Source organism: Grampus griseus (genome assembly GCF_964374135.1).
Source record: "Grampus griseus genome assembly, chromosome: 12".
NCBI lineage: Eukaryota > Metazoa > Chordata > Mammalia > Artiodactyla > Delphinidae > Grampus > Grampus griseus.
Genome location: NC_139006.1, coordinates 211,970 through 239,675, shown reverse-complemented (window position 1 = coordinate 239,675; position 27,706 = coordinate 211,970). Strand labels below are relative to the sequence as shown.

Sequence of the window (27,706 nt, the reverse complement as noted above, 5' to 3'; positions counted from 1 at the left end):
GGCCAAACTGTCTTCCAAAGTGGCTGCACCATTTTGCATCCCCACCAGCACTGATGAGAGTTCCTGTTGCTCCTCATCCTCGCCAGCATTTGGTGTTCTCAGTGTTTTGGATTTTAGCCATTCTATATGTACCTGGTGGTATCTCATTGTTGTTTTCATTTGCACTTCCTTAGTGACGTATGATACTGAGCAGCTTTTCATATGCTTATTTGCCATCTCTATATCATCTTTGGTGATGTGTCTGTTCAGGTCTCTTGCTCATTTTTAAACTGGGTTGAGTATTAGAGAAACAGAGAAACAGAACCAATAAGATATATCTAGATTTATCTCTGTGTACATATTTTTGTTTGTTATTGGGTCATTTGACGAAATTTGAACATGGACAATAGATTAACAGAATTGTATCACTATTAAAAGTTGATAACTGTAAGGGGGTTATGTAAGAAAATATCCTTTTCTTAGGAAATACACATTGAAGTATTTAAGGGTAAAGGTACATTTATGCAATTCTCAAATAACATCACACATGCATACACATATGGGAGAAAGACAGAGAATACATAACACAATAATGCAAAAGTGGGGGTGAATTGTTTACAATAGGTGAATCTGGGTAAAGCATATTCAGATGTTCTATGTACTGTTCTCACTCCTACAACTTTTCTGTAAGTTTGAAATTATTTCCAAACAAAATGGGTTTTTTTCCCCAAAAAAAGAAAAAAGTTGGTCAAAACAAATGCATATCATTGAGAAAAACCAGAACACTGGGCACAAAATCAAAATCTAATGGGCTTGCAGGAAGAAAAAGGTCACATACAAACGATTAGGGATCAGAAAAGCTTCCTGCTGGAAGCAAGATCATGGAGCAATGCATTCAAACTCATAAGAAAATGTGCTTACAGAATCACAGTGTATCAATGCTGAATATTGCCCTGACCACAGTGACAAGGTACTACTTTGGAAGCACGAGGACGTGGGAAGAGTGTGCACTTGTGGAAGCCAACCCCTCACCCCGATAACAAACCTATGGCTGGTGCCTCATCACAGAAGCAGGATGGACAGCGGAGGTAAAGCACGTTGTCCCATAACTGACATGGTGATCTCCTCCATAAACCAAGTGCATGATGTGTCTTTGTCAGCTTGGGCTGCTGTAACAAAATGCCATAGAATGAGTGGCTTAGACAAGAAAACTGATCTTCTCACTGTTCTGGAGGCTCGGAGTCTCAGATCAGGGTTCCAGCCAGGGTGGTTGGGTCCTGGTCGGCAGATGGCTGCCTTCTCACTGTGTCCTCACGGGGAAGAGACAGAGCTCAAGCCCTCCAGTGCCTCTTCTTAGAAGGGCACAAATCCCATCATGAGGGCCCCGCCTTCTTGATTTCATACCACCTTACCTCCAAAGGCCCTGCCTCAAATACCATCGCTTTGGGGCTTAGGGCTTCAACACATGAATTTGGGTGGTGGGGGGCATAGACATTCAGTGCATAACAGCATGCGTATGTTTGATGAACATAAAAACTTAAAGCCACGGTGATAGTTCTTGTCTTCTTTAAATTTTTTAACTAAAGGGATTTTAAATAGGTTAGGTTTCTTCACTGAGTTTGACATCTGATGAGCACTGAACGCCAGATTGGGAGCAGATTTAGGGAGCTCCTTTCTATCCCAAGCATTTTTTTTTCCTAAAGAAAGAATTGGAATTGAATTTTATCACATACTTCTTCTATTTCTTATCTTTAAATCTATTCATCTGAATGTGTTAATTAGTAGTAATAGATTTTTCCAAAGTTAACTGTTTCAATCCTAGTGTGAACTTACTTGTCACTGTCGTTTTTAATATATTGCTAGACTCAGTTTGCTAAAGTTATTTTGGATTTCTTTATTGATGTTCAAAGTGAGTTCGATCTCTTCTCTATATTTTCTGAAAAAAGTGTTTGATCTAAATTTTCATATTTTGTAGTTTCCTCTAATAATTTTTCAAAACTCTTTTTTCATTAGATGCTGTTTACTTTTTATTTTTCTCAACCTTTTTGAGAGATTCATCATTTAATTGGCATTTTCAAAGAATGTTAATAATTTTGTTGATAATCTCTATTACATGTTTATTTTTCTATATCAGTGATTTTTCTCTCTGTTCTTCTCATTTAGCTAATTTAATTAATCTGCTGTTTAAAAATATTTCAAAGCCTGTGGGCAAAATCTTCAACACCCACTACTAGTAGCTTCAGCCTTCCCTTCCACCACTAGTTCCTGTCTCTCCGTTTCTTCCGGAGCCTGAATCAGCACCTTACTGTCCCCGTGTGGCCTCACCTACTAGCCCCAGGACTCCAGCTTCTGTTCAACCCTCTCCTTGGCCCTGGCTGCTCCTTTTAGGGTAAGTGTGAATGAATTCAGTTGTTCTAATTGCACCTTTTCATTGAGCACTTTTGTTTTCCAGTGATTAAGAACAAGGAGAATTATTTAATTGTTAACAAAATGATTGTTTTTCAAATTATAACAAGATGTGATCATGGTTCATCATGTAGAAAATAGACACATACAAAAAAGAAAGTAATTGCCTTTAATCACACTCCTCTAGGACAAGCAGTTGAAATCATATTACATCCACTGCACTGGTACAGTTGGCTAACCACACTCCAAATGATAGGAATACCACTATGTATTTTCTAAGTAAAGATTTATTGAGATATAATTTATATAAACTAAAAGTCACTCTTTTTATATCAACGTGTGTACGTTTTGACAAATGCGTAATTACATACCTACCACCATAATAAAACTCACTAGCTTTTAATATTATTTGAAACTTCTAATTACATTTACCAAAGCTTTGAAAAATGCACCCACATAACGGCCTATGGGGATGAACCAAATGACTGCTGTTTATTGTCCTAAAGCAGGAGGGTTAAAAAGGAGGAAACAGTTAACAGGCGTGGAGGACCCCAAAGGAAAGGCTGTGGCCAGGACCAGGCTTACATCCCCACTGCAGGTAAACACACCAGATGGGAAACTAGGAGAGAAAAAAGCTGCCCCAGATGTGAGAGTCTGATGTGGAGCCTCAGTCAGAGATCACTAAGGGCTGAGAAGGGAGGGAGAGATTCCCAGGGAATGGCCCTAAGGTGGGACTTGAAAGCTGGGAAAGGTTTAAATTAGAAGAGAGTAGATTTGCAAGTAGGGGCGCTGGGGACTGACTGAGCAGGAGATTAATACCAACAGCAACCTGGCTGGGAAAAGTCTATGCCAGCTGTGGCTGAGTAGACAGCAGAGCGGCAGTCTGGATGGTCTTACTCCATTCAGGCTGCTGTAACACCAAGACTGCGTGGCTTATAAACAGCAGGAGCTATTGCTGACAGTTCTGGAGGCTGGAAGTCGAAGACCAGAGTGCCAGCGTGGTCGGGTTCTGCTGAGAGCCCCTCCCCCCCGCAGGTCGCTGACTTCTCGTGTACCCTCACCTGGGGGAAGAGATGAGCTAGCTTTCTTGGGTCTTTTATGAGGACACTGGTTCCAATCAGGAGGGCTCCGCCCTCATGACCTAAACACCTCCAAAGCCCCAGCTCCTAATGCCTTCACTTTGGGGGTTAGGATTTCAACATATGAATTTGGGGGAAACACAAATATTCAGATCATAGTAGAAAGCAAGTTACAATAAGGTACTAAAAGTTGGGAATGAAGACCAGGTATGATTCTAGAGGCGCAACTGAAAGGTCCATGTGGGGGACACGGCAGAGCACAGGCGGGCACTGGGACGCAAGGTTCACGTCCTGGCTCCCCAGTGACATCTGTTACCACCTCTGTTTCCTACCTACATAACAGCAAGATTAAACTGGATGGCCCTAAGAGGCCCTTCTGACTCACATTCAGGACTAGGGGAAACGGGCAGTAGCAATAAGGCTCATTAATAACGGTATTTATTGGGCCCTCACTATATACAAGGCTTTCCACTTCCTATTGCATTCAGCCCTCCTAACAATCATACGTAGCATGTACTATTATGATCATCCTCATGTGTTAGGAAACCGAGGAGCTGAGAAGGCATGTCTGAGGTTATATGTTGAGTGACGTGGCCAGGACCTGAGCCCAGGCAGACCAGCCATCTGAACCACCACCCTCTGTTAGCCCTGTTCCTTAGGTGACAGCAACTGTACACGAGTGAATTATTAGAGGGAGTGGGAGAGGGAATGCACATGAAATTAAACACGATGTACTGAAACAAGAACAGGACTTGGTTCCAGACTATACATCAGGGAACAAGAATAAGGAAAAGGCTGAGATTTCTAGAATGGGAGACTGGAGGAATGTTGTTACCAGTGACAGAAGGATTTGCAGCTTGGGAAAGGCAGAGAACGTGTATTTCAGAATTATGAGAGGCCTATGTATTCAAAAATTTAAAACAGAATTACCACAAGATCCCATAATTCCACTTCTGGGAATAGCTAAATAATTAAAAGCAGGGTCTCAAAGAGACGTTTGTACACCCATGTTCACAGTGACATCATTCACAACAGCTAAAATGTGGAAAACAGCCCAAGTGTCCATCAATGGATGAAAGGATAAGCAAAATGTGATGTATATATACAATGGAATGTTATTCAGCCTTAAAAGGAAGGAAATTCTGACACCTGCTACAACATGGATAAACCTTGAGGACATTACGCTCAGTGAAATAAGCCAGTCACATAAGGACAGATACTGTAGAATCCCACTTGTATGAGGTACAGACAGAAAGTAGAAAGCTGGTAACCAGAGGCTGGTGGAGGGGCTTCAGGGAGTTTAATGGGTACAGAATTTTAGTGCTGCAAGATGAAAAGAGCTATTGAGATGGATGATGGTAATATATTCACAATATTATGAATATATTTAACACACTGGAGTGCACACTTAAGATAGGGTGGTATATTTTATGTTATATGCATGTTAGCACAGTGTTTAAAAATGAATAAAAAGAGGCCTATGCATTATTTATTTCTTACTTTGATCTTATGAAGAATCTTGCAAATAGCTAAGGCAGGTGTAATACCTACTTTAGTCAAAACTCTTTTGATTGCAAGAGACAGAATGCAACTAAAGCAGAAGATTAGGAGACAGAGAATTTGAGAGTGTAGCTACCTCAGGGACGAGTGGGTCCAGACCTCAGATGACATCACTGGGACCTTCCTAGTCATGTCTCTGCTTCATTTTAAGTCTAGAACCCTCCACCCCGGCTGAAGATCAGGTTCTCCAGGTAGGGAGGATGCACAGAGCAGCTCCACCCTCCAAGGGAGGCCACCACTTGGCACCCGTTTATAGGGTCTTGGTAAATACAACTTCTTGACTCACATGCCCAAAACCTGGGCCGTCACTGGCCGACAGGACAGAATATGGCTGCAGTCAGGCAGGCCAGAGCAGTGCATTTGCAGTGAGGAGGCGGGGGGGGGGGGGGGCAGGATTCCGGCCCCCAGCACAGGATGAATGGACTGGCCAGACACTGCAAGACCACATAACCCCATTTTAGTTGTACAGATTGGAAACTGGAGCTCAAAAAAGTTTAATTTGTCAAAACCTATGCAATAGTAAAATGGCTAATAATGCAAATGAGGTATGCCTTTTGTGATCCTAATTCTTTCAGACCCCCAGTCTTTCCAGCTTTAGTTTGTGACAAATGCCGGTAAGGATTTTGAGATATCTAAAGAAATTAGCTGATTTATACAGTGATGAAAACAGCATAATTAACAGCAGTGTAACAAAGAGCACTTCACTTCTAGGGAGATAGAGGGGCCAAACCCAGCCCTGCCACCTGGTGGGACCCTGGTACCAAAGTAGCTTAGAGTGAGCGTGGAGCTAAACACTAAGCAAGCAAACAGTAAGAGAAACACGGGAAGCGCCAGGCACAGAGCTCACCTGCCACCAGCACTGCACTGACCACGCCCGGGGACTTCTCATTCCTTCCATCGGGAAGCCTCTCAACAAGGCGAACTCGTGAGACTTAACACCCACACTCAGGCATGAGTCAAAGACGGGACCTGATTGACGCTAGTGGGCCATCGAGGCAGGACAGGAGCCGAGGACTGTTGTCTCTCACAGTGACAGCCCGGACGTGGGGTGTGGGATCGAGGCCTGGCTGTGTCCGCTCTCGCAGCACTGCCCCTGTGTTTCGTGGGGACGTGGATTTGGTGTCTGATGGAGTTTCCAACATGAACTGTCTACGGCCCTGCCCAGACCCTCCTCTTCAGAAGGTGCAGGGCAGGTGTGGGTAAACCGTCTTAGACTCTGTGTCTCATCTCTATTTTTCTTGAAAGTTATGCTCTTGGTACAGCTATGAGTATCCTACTCTTTTAAACCTCAGAGGATTAGGGGTTAATCCCCTTCCCCCAGCTTTTTGTGAGTCTGAGCTTGATGTGTTTTTTAATGAATGATTTTAACGACTCTAGTGCTTTGAGAACTTCAAATTACAAATGTCACCTGTGTTTCTCTCATTTCACCAGTGACTGCTTCATAGCTACATTCTCTTTGCTGGGCACCTTTAACGATTTAGGTATTGTTAAATACCTAAATAAAATGATTTAGGCATTTAGGTATTAAATAAATTTGGTGTTCCTGGTTTATTTCATCTTAGCATTCTGAAAATAAGAGTCTCAATGACAAGGTGTCAAGACTACCCAGATGCATTGTGTAACAACTGTGAAACGAGCTGTAAAGAGCCCGCAAAGAAAATACAGAATACATGGTATCACTAAATCTGCAGAGTTGGCCCCAGAACAAATCCACTACTCAGGTGAGTTGATGTGGCGATGGGGTGTGTGGTGTTGGGAAGGATCTGTGCTGTGTGGAAGAAAGGCTTACTTTAACTTAGTTAAATTTCATTCTTTTGAGCTGATCATGACATGTTACATTGCCTGCTTCTAAGTTGCAGACAGACATCAGGAGACAAATGAAATTCTCTAAGATTATCAGAGTGAGGATGGCTTTTCCCTTCACCATGTGGCAAATAAGGGCCCAGGGGAGAATTCCGATGGTGGAAGCCACTTTACATCATAAACAGAACACAGAGAAACTATTACAGGTAACTCACAATGCTCTTTTCCAATTATGCCCAAACCTCAAAAGATTTATTTCATTCACTAGCTATTTCCATAAAGACAGGACCAGAGTGATATACAAGTTTATTAACACAATCTGCATTGTGAACAGTACCTCCTGGAGTTATATGAAATGGAAAACCTGCAGGAAGAGCTTCTTCAAAATGCAGGTTGACATGCAAATCCAACCGTTAGAGAAAATGCCGCTGTGTAGCCTGACGGCGATTATTTCCCTTCAAGTGAGGTTTGCATGTCAGCAGGAGAGAAAGACGGGGGGGGGGGGTGTCTGATAAATGACAGGGGAGTGTGCTCCACACCGGGCCTCTCTAACAGTCTACTTCCACCTAATTTATTAGGCTTCATGAGGTTATACCTGAAGCACCTCTGTTTTAATCTTAGAAAAGCTGATATTCAATTTGGCATGGTGTTTGTGATGCGAACTGGTGTGGAGACTTTGAAGAGCTTCTCTGGGGTGATTCTGACTCCTGAGATGGGAAATCTTGTCTACGGGTGACAGATTACGTGAATTATAATAAAAACAGCAGAATATTGAATAAGAGTATTTTAATTGTGCAGCACAAGTTTTTAAACTGAGAGTACACGGAAGTACAGTACATCATTCCTTTCTTTCTTCACTCAGTAATGGGATACCTTTTTCTTGTCTGTACACATTTAACATAAATAACAACGCTTTCTTGTAAGGCGTTCAGCTAACCCAGAGGCAGCATAAAGACCTCATAAACATTTCGGTTTCTATCCGTGAAGAAAGTCTAGTAATAACCGCAAGACCACTGGCATATGGAGCAGATGGTAATGATCTCCAGAGCCATTTACGTTTGCAGCAAAACAAAACAAAAACCACAAAGAACTCTGTTATAATTTCTACTGAATTATTAAAACACGAAGAGAAAACACTGATGTTGAGTGTGAAAAATCTTTTTTTTTTTTTTTTGCGGTACGCGGGCCTCTCACTGTTGTGGCCTCTCCCATTGTGGAGCAATGGCTCCGGACGCGCAGGCTCAGCGGCCATGGCTCATGGGCGCAGCCGCTCCGCGGCATGTGGGATCTTCCCGGACCGGGGCACGAACCCGTGTCCCCTGCATCGGCAGGTGGACTCTAAACCACTGTGCCACCAGGGAAGCCCAGAGTGTGAGAAATCTTGACAGATGTCAGTCTATGCCCCGTGGACCAGTAACTGATACTCAAAATTTGGTCAAACGTTCATCATTTAACACATCACAGAAAACAAATGTTACACTCAAATTATTAACTCAGGAACATTTAATAAAGGGACTATTTACAGATTTGTGTTCACAATTAAGAAAACCAACCAGGAGGGATGGTGAAGCCCCCAGAAGCAGTTAACACCCTTACATCTGACGAGCAGGGAGCTGCAGCCATGTGGGTGTCTGTAGACCAGCAGGAGGGAGGGAGGGCTGATACATACCTCCCTGTGTGAACCTGAGCAGAAACCCTAGGAAGCAGTTGTGCACTTCCTCTGGGCATGCAGAGCAGAAAAAGGAGAATGGGTGTGGCGACGTGCACAGATCCGTAACACAGACAGCTTCCATCGTGCAGTTGCTACAAACACAAGTCATCCCGAGCCCGTCTCAGACGACACAGTCTGTTCAACTATTTTTACAGATTCACACTTAAGTGCTATCGTAGTCATACACTTTACTTCTAAATAGATCATAACCCCAAGTATGTTGTCATTACTTTGGTTTTAAGCAGTCCATTAACTTTTTGAAAGATTTTTAAATGAGAAAAAAAATCTTTCATATTCATCCACACATTCACCATTTCCAGAGTGTTCTTTTCTTGCTGACCCCAAACTTTCTTCAGTGTTTCCTTATGGCAGGAACTCTCTCTGATTTTGTTTCTTTGAAGTCTTTTTTGCTTTCACTTTTGGAAGATGTTTTCGACAGGCAACCGAACTCCAGGTTGCAGGGGTTTCTTTTATATCTTTCATAATTTAATGATGTCACTCTGCTGTCTTTTAGTTTGCATAGTTTCTGACCAGAAGTATGTTGTTATTCTTTGTTCTGTGAACGTGTTGTGTCTTTTTCTCCAGACATTTTACAATCGTTCTCTTTAACACCGGTTTTCATCAATTTGACGATGATGTCCATTGGCATCTTTATGTTTCTTAGGTGTTGGCTCCTTTGAGCTTATTGAATATGTCGAGTTATACTTTTCATCATATGTGGATATTTTTCAGCCATCGTTTATCCAAATCCTTTTTCTCCCTCCTCTCTTTCTGGACCTCCCATTCCATGTGTGTTACGCCACAGTAACTAATTCCCTGTTCTCCTTTCCCCCCAGTCTTTTTCTCTGTGTGTGTATCATTCACCTGGATAATTTTTAGACTTACTGTTCAAATTCATTGTTTTCCTTCTTCTATGTCTAATATGTTCTTAATTCCATCCAGTTTTTTTTTAATTTACAGATGTTGTTTTCATCCTGAGAAGTTCCATTTGAGCTTTTAAAAATATATCTTCCACTCATGTGTCGTCAAATTCATGTTTTCCTCTACTTTATACTTACAATAGCTACTTGAACATCCTTGTCTACTAATTCCAATCACTTCAGTCTTTTCTCTTTCTACTGCCTGATTTTCCTCCTGGTTACAAGTCATATGTTCCTGCCCCTTGGCATGCCAGGTAAGTGTTTGGACGTCAGTCACTGTGGGTAGAGTAGCTTTTAATCTAGTGTTAGTTACCCTCCCCACCAAGACAATATTGTTCTGGGAACTCTCTTGATGCCCACGTGCTTTTGTATGGCTGGTGGGAACGTGAACTGTCCCCGCCTGCGCTGAGCTCCAGGGCTCGCCCAGCTCACTGCTCCCCAGTGCCACTCTCATGGTCTCAGCTTCCTTCCACACACGTGTGAATCAGCACTAAAGCCCACAGACTCAAGGGGGGACTCATTGAGGATTTCTGCAGGCCCTCTCTGGGAAGCTCCTTCCTATCCAGCACTTTTCCCTGCAAATTCTAGCCACCAGGGCTCCCCAGACGCCAACTCGGCAACTCTCTTCAGTCCAGCAGGACCACGTTCATTCCCCTCCCTGACCTGCAGCCTGGATGCTGCCCCCAGGGTCTAGGCTGGGCAGTCGTGGGGCTCTCCTCACCTTGTCCACCTCCTGCCAGGGATCACAAACCTGTGTTTGACATATGTCTAAAAAACCACTATTTCATAAATGGTACGGTTTCTAGCTGCTTAAGGCAGTAGAGTTTATCTGGTTCTTCCTATAGCACCATAGCAGAAAGCAGAAGTTTTCACACGTAAAACACAGCTACCACTTTAAAATGCCTATTTTGTTATAATAATTTATATACAATGCACACATCTTCCTTTTAGAATTATTTTAATAGGATCATGCTTATCAAATTCTTCAAATTATTAGAACTACTCCTCTGCATGAGATCTCTAATATATAATACTCAGTATTTCCTTTGTGTATGTATTCTCTAGTGTACTCTGAGTTACCCTTTCCCGGTGAAATCTTTCACTTACTTGTTATAACAATTGAGTTTTTCTCCTGTTTAGGTCTTCTAAGTATTTAACAGGCTGTCACTTTTGACTGAAAGGTCTGTACTTATCACAATACTGATAAGATTTCCACACTGAGGAGCCATCAATATGTAATAAGTTTTGTTTTCTGGGAGAAGGCTTTCCTATATTGCCTACTTAAAAAAAGTTCTCTTTCTGAATTCTGTATGGTGAGACAGTCACTGCAGTGACAGGGTTTCTCTCCTGTACGTGTCCTTGGAGTGTGAGGGGCCTGACACCTGATGGCAGACTCCCCATACTCACCGCACCCGCCCCATGTCTACAGCATATGACTTCTCTGATGTATCAGGAGCTGTGCCTTCCTGTGGAAGGCTGTCCCACATTCACTGCATCTATAGCATTTATCTCCTGTATGGATCCTCTGATGCCTCATAAGGTGCGACTTTCTAGTGAAAGATTTCCCACATTCCCCACATTTATAGGGTCTCTCTCCTGTATGAATCCTCTGATGTATAATGAGCTGCGCCTTCTCAAAGAAAGCTTTTGTACAATCACTGCATCCATAGGTCTTCTCTCCTGTATGATTTCTCTGATGCTTAATGAGCTGTACTTTCTGAACAAATGCCTTCCCACACTCACTGCATTCATAGGGTTTCTCCCCTGTATGAATTCTCTGATGCCTAAGAAGCTGTGGCTTCCAGGCAAAAGCTTTCCTACACTCACTGCATTCGAAGGGTTTCTCTCCAGTGTGGGTTCTCTGATGGTGAATGAGGCTTGACTTCTCACTGAAGGCTTTCCCACACTCGCTGCACTCATAGGGTTTCTCCCCTGTGTGTGTCCTCTGATGAGATACCAGGCTGGACTTTTGCGTGAAGGCTTTCCCACAGGCACCGCATTCATAAGGTTTCTCTCCGGTGTGAGTTCTCTGATGTGTCAGGAGCTGTGACTTCCCAAAGAAGGTTTTTCCACATTCAACACATCCATAGGGTTTTTCTCCTAAATGAGCTTTCTGATGTCTAATTAGTTCTGACTTCTTAAAGAAGGCTTCTTCACAGTTCCTGCACTGATAGTTCTTCTCTCCTGTGTGAGTCATTTGATGTTTGACAAGTTGCGGTTTTCTGATGAAGGCTTCACCACATTCACTGCATTCATAGGGCTTCTCTCCTGTGTGGATCCTCTGATGCCTAATGAGGAGTGAGTTCCTGCTGAAGGCTTTTTTACACTCACTACATGCATACGGTTTCTTCCCTGTATGAACCCTCTGATGAGTAATAAGCTGTGACTTCCAAAAGAAGGCTTTTCCGCAATCACTACATTTGTAGGGCTTCTCCCCTGTGTGTGTCCTCTGATGTGTAATAAGCCTTATTTTCTGGGAGAAGGCCTTCCCACAGTCATTGCAGCCATAGGGCTTCTCTACTGTATGGGTTCTCTGATGCCTTTGAAGCTGTGACTTCCTACTAAAGGACTTCCCACAGTCCCTGCAGCCATAGGGCTTCTCTCCCGTATGAGTTCTCTGATGTAAAACAAGCAGTGACTTCCTGCTGAAAGCTTTTTGACATTCACCACACCCATATGGCTTTTCTCCTGAATGAGTCCTTTGATGAATAGTGAGTAATGACTTCTGGGAGAAGGCTTTCCCACAGTCATGGCATCCATAGGGCTTCTCTCCTGTATGAGTTCTCTGATGTATAATGAGCTGTGACTTTTTGTTAAAAACCTTACCACATTCCATGCATAAACAGACTCCTGTATGTGCTATTTGGTTTGTAATGAGCCCTGGCTCTTTACTGCTGACTTTTCTACATTTACTGCAATCAGAGTATTTTATTCCACCACAGGTTTTGTCAGGCTTGATACAGAATAGTAATTTCTTATTAAGCTCATCAAGTTTTTTTCTTTCACAGTTACTTTTTGGAATAAGAAAATCAAAAGGATGTTTCAAACTTTTTTCACCTGTGCCACATTTATGGGATCTCATTCCTAAATGATCAAAGTTAATGCCTGAATGAAACATTTTCCCAAAGACGTCATATTCATGGCCTCTCTCCATACTTTTAAGCTTGTCTTGATTATCCTGGTGCCACATTTTGAGATTATTATCTAGCCAGACTTCTTCTAAAAAGGAAAAAATGAACCATACTGTGTAAATTTCCCCAATGATTATGCTTATTGAATAAGTCTTCTGAAATGGAGCCTAAGATCCCAGTCCATAAAAAAAAAAAAAAATTCTCCCAAATACAATGTCTACTTATTAGGCATTGAGAATTTTAATAGAAATGAAAACAGATTTTGAAATTACAAATGTTTATAAACACAAGTTTCAAATAAGGAAAAATGAAATATACTCAAGTGATCACGATGAGGTAAAAGAGACAAGCAATTTCTGGGGGTGGTTAAGCACTCATTCCACAATGACCTACTGATCATCTACTGTGTGCCCAGACGCTGTGAGTAGCAGAAATCAGGGAGGAAGGCAGGTAAGTACCCCCATCAGAGAAGGCTGAGAATCACAGTACACAGAAGAGCAAGATTAGTACACAGTGCTGAACGTCAGGCAGGAAGAAACACTGAATATGATGCACAGCAAATGCAGGATATCAACTTCATGTCTGAAAGGTGAGGTACGTCAGTTTGCTGTACTATTGGTACATTAAAAAAACATTCTCATTCAAGATCCTCACCCGAATCACTGATATCAGTAATTTTACCATCATGAGAGTTACTTTTTGGAATTATCCAAGAGTTCTCCAGAGCTCAACATCAACACTTGTATTTAGGTTTTTGACATTTTAGTTGAATCGATCATCTATATATTGCATCTGTATATGATGGAAATTATTCTAAACCACAAGTATTCTTTGCATAACATTAGGACAGATTTTTTTTTTTTTACTCTGTAAGTACAATTATTTGTGATCTCCACAATATGACCATTTATTTATGTTTAGTTCACGATATTCTTTACTAGGAATTGTGAGGTAATACTCCCAAGATGAAAGATATGGCAAGATCTCAGATGTAAGGCTATCACTCCTTTTCTGCAGGATAATATTTTTTGGGGGAAAAAAATCCACATCTAACTCTCAGACATACCAGAATTTCAGAGGAAGAACCAACTAGAGCCCGATATGGAGGAGAACAAAGGATTCAACGATCCGAGCTTCAGTGAGTGTGGATGATAATGCTATTCGTGGGTATTTTAAAGACTAGAGAGAGAAGTTAGGGGGTTAAAAACAAAGTCGTCTGTAGACACAGAAGTGTGAGATCCACCTGAATGGTTTACAGAAAATTGTTTCAGGAAATGTTAAAGAAAAATTACAAATTTTAATTCAAATCAAATCAGGAAATAAGATTAAGATATATATCCAAATTAATAAGTTAAATGATATAAAACAATATTGAAGTTAAACTGTACCAAAAAATCTTTAAGAAATTTTTAAAAAGTCTTGTCACTTTCGCAAACACGTGGACCGGGTTTCACTGGTGCCACCTCAGGTGCGGGTACACATGTGTTTCCCCGTCTCTGTTTCCATTACACTCCTGTCCTTTCTGCCTTAATTTCACCCGATTTTCAATTGATATTCCCACTTCTAGGCTTGCTTCCTCCCAACTCTAGTCTCCACACAGCAACACGTAATATTTAGAAAATGTACTCAGGCCTTTTAACCCTTTGCTTAGAAACCTTTGATAAACCCAGACGTTTATCACGGCTTCCGCACCCCTGTGTGCCGGCTCCTTCCAGCCCCCACTCCCTCTCACAACACTGGGCTCCTCCCAATCCCAAACCCCAAAGGCCTTTTCCTGCTGTAGGCCCTTTGCATGTGCTCTCCCTGCCCAGCTTCCAGCATTCCTGGCTCACATTATTTTAAGGGCACACTAACAAACACCCTGTTTATTCCCTTCATAGCATGTATCAAATAGGTAATCACCTTGCTTCTGTCTCTCGCACTAGAATGTAAACCCTGAGGGCAGGGAACAGGTTTGTATTTTTCACTGAGGTACCCCCACTACACGGCGCATAATCAGCCCTCAATACATATAGGATAAATACTCTTCACTTGTCATTAAACTTCGAAAGCAATTCCTTTCTATATAGTTAATCTTGAGAGTTAACCTCGCATTTTGACACAAATGCTTCATGTTCAAACACTGAATTAGTTTTATATTTTCTTCTAAATTAAAATTCTCTTGTCCTGCAAGGTCATTTCATGACTCATATTTTATCTCAACGCCTCTCATTCCACAAAATAGCAGTGGTTCTAAATTAATGGGGGAACATAAAGTCTATCTTGACAGCTTTTCTAAACTACACATAGCCAGTCCTAATAATCCGCATGAATGGTGCCTAGACATCTGTAATTTGAAGTAGTTCCTAAGGTACGCTGAAACACTTACTTAGACGAAAACCTTTGTACTAAAGAAATATTTGATAAATAAGAAAGCTCCTGCCATACCTGGCCTCACAACAACCAATTAATGAAGTATTTAGTAATTACACAGCATAAATTCCATACAGAACAGAAAAGAGGAAGTTACTCACCATCTTTCTATGTAGGAAAAAACCTTAAGACCTAATTGGTTAAGGAATTACAGATAATGTGTGATCACACCCGAGTTCCTACAATACTGCTCAGTGGGTAGAGATTTCAGAAAATGCTGGGAGTCAGGGAACACTCCCTGGAGGTGGAAAAAGAGCTTAAAGTGAAGAAGGGGAGGGTGTCTAAATGGGAAAGTGTAGGACAACCAAAGGCCCACATGCAGAGAAACAAACGTGAAAGACATGAGGAAAGAACTACTTTGAGTGGCGTCAACCAGGACCTCTGGGCACAGGAAAAACTGCAGAGATAAGATGCTGCCACACCGTGAGGGTCTTCAACACAAATGGCGTTAAAGTATCACAGAGCAGGTCTTAAACCCAGCAGACTATTTGAAGGGATAAATGAGAAGCTTTATAAGCTGAATACCAAAGGCACCAGAAAGAAGCCCTGGACACTGACCCTGAAGTTCTTATCTGCAGGGAGGCCAGAAGAGTGCTTAAGGCGTTAGACTTTTCTCCTGTATCCATGGACTCACCTTCTACTCTATGTGGGTTTGAAATAGAAATCTGACCAATTAGGCAGAGAAAAGAAAATTAATAAAGGAAACTCAAAGGCAATCAGTGTCACCTCAAACAGGAAAAAACTATGAATTCTTAAAGAAGAGGAAGGAAGCCCACCTGTACAGGTGGGACTGGGGAAGCTAGCAAAAGGGGTGTATCCAAGAAGGCAGGTCCTAAATGACTGTGCTGCCGGGTACGGAAGACGGGGCACACCTCATCACCAGCTCCGTCAAAGGGGACGCATCCTGACATGGAGACCAGGATGGAGAGCACATGAAAAGTCAGGAAGGACTTGTGTCACTAGTCCTGAGTCAACTCTAAGGACGGAGGAACTTTAAACACGGTTTTACAGATAACATTTAAGAAGTACCAACCTGTCATCCAAACCCGAGACCTAACTTTCACTATCTGCCATATACCTGATTATTTCTCACCTGGAAAGTTCTGACTTAGGATTTCTTCACCTAATATCCACGGCTCTTCTTGCTCCAGTTTGAAAATCGCCTCAGGTTTGATCATTTGATAACCTGTCAATTGGAAACACAGAGAGTCCCAACTGCTTGGGCTGAGGGACTCTTAAATATAAAGAAGATTTCACTACAGAGGCTAAAAAACAAAACAAGCAAATAAAAGCCTTTCAACTGGGTGTAGCAATCAAAAAATCCTTTGACATCTGAAACTTAAACCCGAAATCCGTAATATCTTAGGGGTCCCACAGTTGCTGAGTGCGCCCTGTGTCACACAAGAATGTTCTTACCCAAGAAAACTAGATTGCTATAGTTCTCCAACATCACATCCCTGTACAAGGTCTTCTGAGTAGGATTAAGCAGCTGCCACTCCTCCAACGTGAAGTCCACAGCCACATCCTCAAATGATATCTAAAAAAGCATAATGCCTGTTAAATCGGAAGTCATTCTCTTTGTTGAATACAGGCTTTCTTCTCTACAGTGACAGGTGGCCTCCGAGTTGGCCCCATGATCTCCAACTCCTGGGGTTCATGCTTTCGTTTAATCCCCACCATCCTGACTATGGGCTGGACTTACTGACTCACTTCCACTGAATGGAACAGGGTAGAAGTGCTGGATCAGGTGTAAGAGCATGTGACTTCCACATTGCGAACCCTCTCCTGCTCTCCCTGGGCCACATGGCGAGGCAGCCCTGTGCACAAGCCCACGTGGCAAAGACCCGAGGCCTGCCAACACCCACGTGAGTGAGCTTGGAGGGGGTCACCTCCCTACCGCCCCGTGAGATGACCACAGCCCTTCTCAACATCCTGATGACAGGGTCGCATGAGACCCTCCACCAGAACCAAATGGGTGAGCAGCTGTCAGACCCCTAACTCACAGAAACTGAGATACATGTTTGTGTTTTCAGCCACTGAGATTTGGGATAATTTGTTACATAGCAATGGGTAAGTAATATAATGTCCTAGTCGTGCATTATACTTTGAGAGGAAAACAAAAATGTTATTAAAATATTCATCATTATGAATTCATTCACCTATCCACCCATCTATCTATAGAATAAGAAGTTGGAATAGTCTGTCTTTAAATAAGCAGTGTTTCTCAAAGAAGGTGCCACTGGTATCTGGGCAAAGGACAAGACACCACAGAGACCGATACTGTCCCAGGCTGGGCCCATGTACGTGTGCTGCCGTGTCGTCAGAAGGTGCCAAAACAGCGCAGAAAGCTGTCCTGCCTTCCAGACACTGGACGAGACCCAAAACACTGCCCAGGGACAGGCTCCCTTGCCAGCGGGCCACAATGCTCTCAACACATGGACCTCACTGGTCCTCTGGTCCCAACCAGAGGGTTTCACTGGACCCTGACACTTTCCTGGGGTCTGGTCTGGCCATCCTCATGGGCTCCCCAGGCACGGGTCACACACTCCAGGCCTTACCTGACCACATTTACTTCCTGTTCGAATTCACTGCATCTGATAATAGCCCCGTATTTGCAGAGGGGCTGAGTGAGCGTTTTAATGGACAATTTGAGGACAGGCTTAAGGGGCTGACAGGAAGGCTCATGGCGACCCCAGCCTGGAGCACAGAGCTCAGAAGGGAGCGGCCCTTTGCACGGTGCCGGGGCTCGGCCAGGCTGCCCCCAGTCACAGCCCTCCTCTCACAGTCACTGACCCGTCATGTTCTGCGGAAGACCCCACGAAAGCCTCCACCCCTACGACCCCGTCCTGAAGACTCAGTGACTGCCAGATCCTGTACATCCACTTTCAAATCTTTTAAAAACTCAGGAGTTTCTGCTAAGCAATTCTTACGTGCGCTCTATCTCTCTGGTTAAATTATGTAAAAATATCTGTTCCTCTGTATAGGGACAACGTGTCTTTCCAGACAAAGGGTCTGGATAAAAACGGAGATGATTTCTTTTAAAGTTTTGATTACTAAATGGGACACACTGATGATGACCAGAGAGAAAGGAAAATAAAGCCCAGCACCAGGGGAGGCACAGGGGAGGGAGAAAGACATTAACGACCTTTGTGTTTTAGACCTACTCCTGAAAACTTTCCTTCCGCCTGGAAAAAACACAAGAAACAAAAGAAAATGACTCGCTGTGCTTCTCTCCGCGCCCATGACCGCTCTGGGTGTAGACCGAAGCCTGCCTGCTCGACGGGGCTGCCGGCCAGCAGCACAGGGCACCTCAGCCCCCGTGCTTCCCACACAACAGCCCGATGCCGTCTGCACCCCATGAGGTGGCAGGGCCTGGACAAACCAAATGGCCTGGAACTCAGTGCCCCAGGCAGCCCCTCAGAAACCAAGGACTGAAGTAAATTAATCAGACCGGGCAACGGAAAGCCACGCTGGGGCCGTTAGCCTAACTGCCTGATGAAAGCACGTGCTGCCTGGAGGCTCTGGGACTGTGCTTCTGGTGCGCACGCCCAGCCGTGTGACCCCGGTGCCTCAGCCCTGGCAGGCGTTCAGGCCAGCCTCCGCCTGCTGCCAGAGCTGTGCTATGCGAACCACTGCCTTGTGCCAGGTCACAGAGGTTCACACGGCCACTTGAGAAGCCTCCTGATGGGCTGACACATGCCTTCCTGATTGGGAAACGGCTGAGACCACATGCAGGCTGAGAGGCTGCCCCGGATGAACCCCCTGGTTCCTGTCTCGGCCCCTCTAGGTCTGACCTGTTCAGGTCCATGATGGGGTTGCCTGTTTCTCACTCAGGTCCTGAAAAATCAAGTGGATGGGCTGAGGAGTCTGGCTCCTGGTTAAAAACCTACATGTGAACCTTCAGGTCCAAACACAGGCAAGCCCAAAGGGTTACCCCGCAGGGCTCCTGGGGGACACTGTCCCCACTCCTGCCCCCAGACCTGGGGTGCAGCCTGCGTGCCATGGCCTCCAAGGGGCCGGTGAGGATCTCATGTGCCTGCGTCTCTGCCTGAGGCCTTTGGCAGAAGCCTTTCTCAGGTGCCTCTCTAAGACCCCCTTGTGAGAGGGGGGACCTGAAGACACTGTCCGCACTCTGACCCAGTACCCTGTACTTTCCACTCCCTCGTCCTCTTCCCCTCCTCCTGGCCCCCAAGTCCACAAATCTGCCGGAGCCTTTTGTTCGGGGCTCCCTGGGCAGCGAACACCTGTGTTGACACACCTGACACGTGGCCAGGGCACTGTTCACTCCTCAGGAAAAGGTAATGGGGAGTCGGCGCCTTCTGCGGCATCCGGCTCTCACTCGTGCCAGCACTCTCGGCTACTGCCACCCTGGCTGCGCCGTCACCAGCTACTCTGACACCTGGCAGCTCAGCCCTCTCAGCTCTGCTGAGCTCCTGGCACAGAACACAGCAGCGAAGGGGAAAAGCTACAGTGCTGTGCGCTGCTGTAAACAACGGGATTTTTAAAAGAAAGAAAGGAACAGAGGAAGGAAAAGAGGGAGGAGGTCAGCTAGGTGGGTGGGAATTGTTTCGAAAGGTGAAGGGAGGGATTACCCTGGTGGCGCAGTGGCTAAGAATCTGCCTGCCAATGCAGGGGACACGGGTTTGAGCCCTGGTCTGGGAAGATCCCACATGCCGCAGAGCAGCTAAGCCCTTGCACCACAACTACTGAGCCTGTGCTCTAGAGCCCGTGAGCCGCAACTACTGAGCCCGTGTGCCACAACTACTGAAGCCCGCGTGCCTAGAGCCCATGCTCTGCAACAAGAGAAGCCACCGCAATGAGAAGCCCGTGCACCACAACGAAGAGTAGACCCCGCTCACTGCAACTAGAGAAAGCCCGCACGCAGCAACGAAGACCCAATGCAGCCAAAAAATTAATTAATTAAAAAAAAAGAAGAAGAAGAAAAGTGAAGGGACACCGCAGTCGTTTCTTGAGTCAATAAAGTCGGGGTGGTGGGGGGAGGGATGAATTAGGAGGTTGGGACTAGCAGATGCAAACTATTATATCTCGAATGGATAAACAACAAGGCCCTACTGTAGAGCACAGGGAACTATATCTAATCTCCTGGGATAAACCGTAATGGAAAAGAATATGAAAAACAGTGTATATATATTTATATATATAACTGAACCACTTTGCTGTACAGCAGAAACTAACACAACATTGTAAACCAACTATACCTCAAAAAAAAGGTCAGGAAAAGGAACTGGGCAGACACCCTCCTGTGCAGCAGAAGCAAAAACTGTTCTACCTAAAATGTATCGAAATTCCAACTGAGGGAATATATATGGGGCCATTTGAAGGTTTTGTAACAATCAGTTGTGCCGGATGATTCAGGTTTCTTCCCTAAACCCAGAGCTCAGGTGGGACATGGACCCAGGCCTGCTGCCCATTGCTGTGCTCTTTACACCCGTGCCCACCGAGGACCTGCGAGGAGCAGCCTCAGAAATGTGTTCATCCGTTACAGGATGTCATCTGCCACGTCATCTACATCAACAGCTAGTAAAACGCTTTCTTTACAGGAAACCATCAGGAGATGTTTGCTCCCACCGAGCAAATGGTCTGCTTTTTGACGGAGGAAACCACGCAACTCTTCCTGTTTCTCTTTCTGTGGCGGCTTCTAGGAACATGTGAGGAAGCTTGCGGCTCAACTCCAACAGTGCAGGGCCTTAATTCTCTTATATCTGTGCCCCAACTTTAAGACTTTTGTATGATTCTGTGATCCACCTTGTACTTCTTTTGACATCTTCCTTCCCAAGGTTGTATTTTCTCCGGTTACAATTTAAATGTATTTAGCCCTTTCCTGTTAGTTGTAGAGATGCCTGTGAGCCTCATCACACCCACAGATAAAACCGCTAGAGGACAAATAACTCACCTGTGACTTGACCATTCTCCCCCGGTCCTGGGAAATCTGCTCTGCTCTGTCCTGACGCTCTGGAAAAAGGCCTCTGGTCAAAGGTCTGTGGACTGGGAATGCACCCCGAGTCCTGAGGCCTCTTCTTTCTTATTTCACATGAGTTTTCGTGCTCCTGAGGGCCATGGCCTGGAGGTGCAGTGGGAATTTTATTTTAGATGATGTAATTCATTTGGGGACCTCAATCTTGGTTCTCTATAGCTGGGAACTCAGACAGGCTATGTGCTAGCACTAAGAAACAGGATAGAAAGTGAGCTACTGGCGTGTGTCAGCCGAGCCAACCGCAGCCAGGCCAGGCCTGCACCACACACTGGGCTCTGCAGCCTGGCTCCCACCTGGGAATGCCCGACGGGAGCCACCTGCCTCACTGGTTCAACCAAAGACCCCAGGGGAGCCCCACCACCTCAAAGCACTCTGCAGAGACGGCAACAAAGTCTGGAAATGCAGTCTTGGCTCACTCACCCTGCAGCACCTTTTCCCGGGGGCACTTAGATGAAACCACTGGCACAGGTACTACAGAATAAAACGCCACTCACTTCTAGGCAGGACAGGGAACAGGCAATGGCCTGGGGTGCTGGCTCTCTACTCCAAAATCAGCCCTGGAGCAAAAGGAAAGCATAGATCAGAGGAACTAAAAGAAATGGCCAAAAGAAGAGGAGAGACCCCGGGGGAGATGGAGGCCGTGGTGAAGCTGATGCTCGGGTGTGGGTTTCTGGCTGAGCCGGCCGCGCTACAGCCCAGAGCAGACGCAGCGAGAAGAGAGGCCTAAGGAAATCTTTTCAGTTCTTTCTTTCTCAGCTCACATTGGCGCAAATACTGCCTTCCCTTCCCTCGGAAATCAGCAGAACAGCCTAGGCCACAGTAGAAGGCAGCTCAAAATCCCTGCTGAGTTTAGGAATCACAGAAACGGCAAGGGCCCAGCTGCCTTCAGGCACTTGTCTCCCACCACCCCATGGACCCCAAGGAAACTGCTCCACACCTGCTTCTTCCTAAGGGTCTCTGATCCCTGATCGGAGGAACTGCTCAGACAAGTGGTGGGTACGGGGCTATCCAGTGGCTCTAAGGTCCACACTCCTGGCCCTGGAGCCCCTTCCCTTCCCTTTACTTTGAAGGCCTGGCCTCAGCCCTTCCCTAATGCAATTATCAGAGTAGGAAAGCAGATAACACCTCTAGGGGGATACAGCTCAGAGCCTGTGAGGGCAAATACAAATTAAAAAGAAAAAGACTCCCCAGAACCTTATTCAAAGAGTATTTACTCTAGAAAATTACAAAGTCTTTCTCTGCCCTTTTGGGATGTAGGTTAATCTTTCCTAAAACTAAGTTTAACAACTCAAGAATGCCTTTCTTAAGGACCTGGGAGCCGTCTCCAAAATCATCCAGGAAGGTACAGCCCTCTCTCTGGGTCTCTGGGAGGACAGGAGCCTAACCAGCCTGACTTTGGCACCTGGCTCTAAATTGTAAAATTACCCCCCATCATAAAGGTATGACAAATGTATTTTTCCTTTGGATGAAGGCAAGTAGCCAACACAGTAGCCACCCCCACTACCAGGCAAGGTTAGGATGGACTACATGTGACAAATGATCACTTATCTTGAGATCGTGTGTATAATGGCTTGTACCTGCCCAGCTACAGAAAAGGGCACGATCTCTTCCTGTCTCTCGCAATGTCTTTAGCAGACTGCCTGAGGTGGGCATCAAATTCTGGTTCAATTTTTATTCAATAATAAAACTATTCTAAGGGACTTCCCTGGTGGTCCAGTGGTTAAGACTCCATGCTTTCACTGCAGGGGGCACGGGTTCGATCCCTGGTCAGGGAACTAAGAAACTGCATGCCACGCGTGCAGCTAAAAAAATTTTTTTTTAATTAAAAAAAAAATTAAGAAACAACCACCACCTATTCTTTCTCTTCTACTTTTGTGGAAAAGTCTTCTGGATTGGCAGAGACTGGTTGAAATTATTTCCCCAACGAGCCAAATAACCAAATAAATGAGTACAACCACTATTTTAAAAACTTTTTAAAAGATCACAAACTGTATTACAGAGATCACCTGAGGCAGAATTATCAGAACAGATGAACCAATAGTTAAGATCAGCACAGTCACAAAAAACACGACGCCTTCATGCACACAAATACTTACGCTTTCAATGCCTCCACCGCTGTGGAGTGAGCCAGGCACTGACACCAGCCGGATACCGGATCAGGGTCAAGGACTCCACGGGCTCACAGCAGGGTCACACAGGGATGTGACTTCCTTCATGAGGGTACACCTGAAAGGAAATATCCAAAAATACAGTTACCGGTAAGCCTGGGGGCCCGAGGGACAAACTCCACCTCCCACCCGAGATGCCTAGCGCTGCGGTCCAGACCTGTGGCAATTTGTTCTCCCGGCTTGGTCCCCACAGGCGGACAGGCTGAGGGGAAGGCCGACATGGTGGATGGCCAGTGGGCACCTTTCCGCGAAGTAAGCTGAGCAAGGAGAGAACGTAATAGCTACAGGAGATCTAGAGCAGGAGCCCCTTGTTCTAACAAAGAATGGGGGGAGAGGAGGGAGGTATCCTCAGGGTCCCAGTGGAACAAAGAGAGATGGCTGGACTCGTCCTCCACAAATGAGGGAAGCAAGTTACGCCCTGGTGTTAGCAGACTGCCAGGTTTTGCTCCCGGGCAGCTAACAAGAGTGGAGAGAACACTGGCCCCTTTGAGGCCCTTCCTGCCCACCCCTAGAGCTGGGCTGAGGGCTGGAATCAGACCACCCGCTCGGGAGCCCCACACCCTCGGTCAGCAAGGGAAAGAGGAAAGGAAACCCAGGAATGCTACTCAACGCCAGGCGGACCACGGACCAGCTCCTGGCACCGTCTCTCGAGGGCCTTAAACATCTCCCTCTTCGTCCTTTAACGAACCGAGGGAGGACACAGGCCAGGGAGGGAGGGCAGGTCCCAGTGCTCCCCAGGTGCTGAAGATCCTTCAGAGAGTCAAGAACCAGCCCATCTGGACAGACAGGCTGGATTCTGAAATTTGACGTGAAACAGCAGCAGAGGGCAGAGCGAGGGCGTCCAGGGCAGGAAGACCTCTACAAGTGGGAATGGAGAAGGATGGCATGTGTTCTGCCCACGCGTGGGGGGCAGCAGACACAAAGGTCAGATTCCCTGAGTGAAACCGGACTCTCCTGAGACCAGAGTGAACAGTGTGGTGCACGAGAACAGGTCTCTCACGAAAAACGTCCTGGGAGAGCAGAGAGCGACACCCAAAGGAGAAGCACCTCTTCCCGAGATGCACAGGGAGCTCCTGGGCACGGGCAGGTCCCGATGGTCTAGGAGGCCCAGTGAAAAGAGAGCCCAGAGTCACTGCTTTCCAAACCTGAGGCCCCCTGAGACACAGGCCCCCCTGCCCTGGAAGCTTCTATCTTGTCTGGACCCCTTTTGGGTTGATGCACAGGAGACCTTCTGTAGCTTCTCCTCTGGAAAAGGGGACGTGCCAACTGTACTAACACCCCGAACGGTCACCCTGGTTCCTCCCCCAGGACCCCAACATACTCCTGCACTGTGCTCTCACATCCACGTCAGATCCCACTCACACACTAATGCAGACCTAGACACACACTCACAGTCTCATTTACGGGCCAGGAAAGCAGCAATTTGCTGAAGGCCTCTTACTACCAGGCCCTGTTCCGGGCACGTGGGAGAGACCACTAAACAGGACAGACAGTCCCTGCTCTTTAGGATGGGAAACAGACACACAAGTAAATAAAATAATTTCAGACTGTGAGAGCGCGCAGAAGAAACTTCAGATGCGCCAGAGGAGTGGGTGGGTGGAGGGCACTCCTTGCAGATGACTTTGAGCCGAGCTCTGAGGAGGCGGGGCCGGCCCCGGAAGGCTACAGGCCAGCCACGCCCGGCAACGAGCATCGACACAAAGGGCTGGAGCAAGCGGGTGGGGGGGACTCCTAGCTGGTGGGGTCTCTGAGTACTTTTCAACAAGGCAATGTTCAAGTAAAAGGAGCCATCACTGACCAACACAGCCGTGCACACGCCGGGTAAGAGGGGCCAAAGAGCAAAGGACAACACGGTTACTGAACGGAAGTCACCACGTTGTCTTGCCTGGGCCAACGAAGGACTCACCCAAACCCCAAAACACCACCCTTAAAGGCCCCGCAATCACCAACACCCAAAGCCCCTCAAATGCGGTTCCAAAGACCGCCTCAATCACACTGACTGACCCCCCGAGAACCCGCAGCCCCCAGATCACTGGACACACGAGTCTCCAGGACACACAACCATCGACTCCATAAAGCCCATTGCCCAATGCCCCCCCCAGGGGGTCTGGGCCGTCAATTACACACACTGTGAGTCCCCATCGGCTCCTCTAGCAAGGCCCCCCCCATCACCAACCACCAGTGACAAAACCAATCCACAGAAGTGTGTGAATCAAAGAACCCCAAAGTCTCTCCACAGCCAACCCACGATCAGACACCCACAGAACCCCTGACTCCCGGTCACGGCGGGCTCTCCGTCACTCAGCCCTGCGCACCAGCCACAGGCCGCCTTACGGACCACCTGGTTGATTATGACCCCAGAGCCGTCTGACCTCCACAGGCTTCTCAATGCCAAGGCCAAGAAACCCCACCACTGGCTCCTCCAAACCCCACTCGGTAACCTCCACGGTCTATCCACTGACTAGACACTGAGTCAGTGGAACCCCAAATGTTGAGTCCCAAAGGACCCCCAGAGAACTCCAACCCCTCCCTCTCGCAGTGCCCACCCACTCACCTTCACAGAGCCCGCCACCACCCGCCCCCAAACCAGGCCCTCATCACACGGGGCTGCCAGCCACTCACCTCCAGATACCCACTCTCCAGTCCACGCCATGCTCACCCACCACTCAGACGCCCCCAGAGCTCATCACCCTGCGAGGGTCCCCAGCTCCTCACAAACACCCCCGGCCCCTCCAACGGCGCCAATTACCACCCCCACTTCCCCCTCACAGCCCCCAACAGGCCACTCGTCAACCTGTGTGCAGACCCCAGCCACTGACACGCGGCCTCCGACCAGATACCTCAGCCACAAGGTCCCCAAACACGGGCCGCCCCGGTCACTGCCCTCCACCGAAAAAGCTACCATCAAACTGTCAAGTCAAACCAAACACAGACGTAGCAAAGAAATGTTTTACTCCGAGGATTTATTCTTGGGTGGCGGGGAGGGATGCTGGAAGAGGAAGGACGCTGCGGCCCTAAGAGGCACAGCATCTCTGCAGAGTGTGGGGAAGCTGGATCAAAGGGCGGGGGACCAGACAGCAGACGAGAGGACATCTCACCGGAGGTCGGCCAGTTCTGGGCGCAGTGGTGGGCTACAAGCTGCTCAAGCCTACTGCCCAGAGTTCAGGGAACTGCAGGAAGGAGAGAAGCTGAACCAAATTTGGTTTCTAAGCGTTCTGATCAGTGAGAACAAACAGTTCAGCTAATCATTGATGAGGCAAAAGAGGAGAGGGGCTGCGGCATATTTACCTACGGCCTTGTCACAGGTAAACAAGGGCATCATGTGGGAAGGGGGTTCTTTGCAGCCAGCTGTTTCCCGGAACCCGAGGAGGGGGGGATCTTCCCAGGAGCACACGGCTCAGGTACAGTCCAACACTGCAGCAACCAGCGGCCCCTCCTGCCGACGAATTCCTCAGTGCAACCACTCCGGGGCCTCTACATGCCCCCCACGCGCCCACAGAGCCCCGTCGTTCATCCCTTCGCGCCCCGTCGCCAAGCCAAAAGCACGCAAATCATGGATGGCTAGAGCCTTAACTATTGCTGCACACAGACCCGAACCCACATCCCCAGGGCACACGCCGGCCCCGCACAGCCCACCACTCACTCCCGAGGGGAGCCTCCGGGCTCCCTCACCCCCAGGGCCTGCTGCCTCCAGCCCCCGAGGCTAAGGTCCCCCCAAAGGCCCCTCCCAGAGGCCCCCACCATCCACTTAATTCCCTCCGCCGGCTTCACAACCACTCACTCCTCCCTGGCCCCGAATTACTGATTTTCACAGACATTCCACTACCTCGCCCGCCAAGTGTCCCCAGCTTCATCAGCCCCACCGTCTCCCCGCACAGCCCCTCCTCTCCCACCACCACGGGAGGCCCTGCCCTGCCCCCCAAATCTCCCTCCTGCTTCCCACATCACTGCCGCCCACACCCGCCCCTCCAGACCCTTGTCCCCCAGGCGTTTCCCCACCGTCGCCCTCCCTCCCGCCTCCCCGCTGCCCGGCCGCCCCGCGGCCCCCGCGGCCCCTCCCCTCTGCCGCCCCACGCCCCTCCCCCACAGCGCCCCCCGACCTGGACCGGAATCGGCGCCTGCGCGGCAGGGCCGTCCTCTCGCGCCTTCCCCGCACCCGGCTCCGGGAGCCGGTTCGTGCGCACGCCGGCTTAGCCCCGAGCCGGTCCGCGCCGGGGTCACCGCGGCCCCGGTCGGACGCTGAGGCCACCGCCAGCCCGCAGCCCCCCCGTCCCGTCCCCGCCCCCCACACCCTTACCCCTTTGGCCCACGGCGCCGAGGCGGACACGGCCGGGCCGCGGGAGTGTCCGCGCAGAACTACATTTCCCGGAGCCCCGTTCGCTTTAGAACTACATTTCCCAGAGGGCTCCGCGGCACGCCTCCCTGATGAACAGGGGTGAGGTTTCCTGGTGCCAACCTCTGCGGCTGCCTGGGGCTCCCGGTTCAGACGGTGGGATGTAGCCTGCGCTCCCCCCAACCCCTCAATGTGCTCCAGTTTTGTTC

The 27,706-nt window shown here is 47.3% G+C and overlaps 1 protein-coding gene across 3 annotated transcripts; it reads right to left on the bottom strand.

Annotated features, from left to right (window-relative positions):
* Positions 1–133: 133 nt before the first annotated feature.
* On the bottom strand, positions 134–27,535 carry ZNF605 (zinc finger protein 605). 3 transcript variants are annotated; one of them, XM_082668065.1, is made up of 8 exons: positions 27,462–27,535; positions 23,093–23,222; positions 21,417–21,553; positions 20,916–21,083; positions 16,418–16,538; positions 16,095–16,187; positions 1,025–1,148; positions 134–269 (listed from the first exon to the last, which is right to left on the bottom strand). In XM_082668065.1, exons 4-7 carry the CDS (start codon positions 20,928–20,930, stop codon positions 1,042–1,044), a joined length of 336 nt encoding a protein of 111 aa, XP_082524191.1. In that variant the 5' UTR covers positions 20,931–21,083; positions 21,417–21,553; positions 23,093–23,222; positions 27,462–27,535; the 3' UTR covers positions 134–269; positions 1,025–1,041. The 3 variants fall into 3 exon arrangements, with proteins under 3 accessions (XP_082524191.1, XP_082524192.1, XP_082524190.1); XM_082668066.1 differs by having other exon boundaries at positions 1,025–1,145; XM_082668064.1 differs by lacking the exons at positions 134–269; positions 1,025–1,148 and adding an exon at positions 7,718–12,677.
* Between the last annotated feature and the right edge of the window lie 171 nt (positions 27,536–27,706).

Coding starts and splice junctions, on each gene's coding strand:
- ZNF605 (XM_082668064.1), bottom strand. Junction 16,188..16,417: donor TAGCAATCTAGTTTTCTTGG/GTAAGAACATTC, acceptor TCCAATTGACAG/GTTATCAAATGATCAAACCT. Junction 12,678..16,094: donor CCTAAGTCAGAACTTTCCAG/GTGAGAAATAAT, acceptor TTTCCTTTTTAG/AAGAAGTCTGGCTAGATAAT.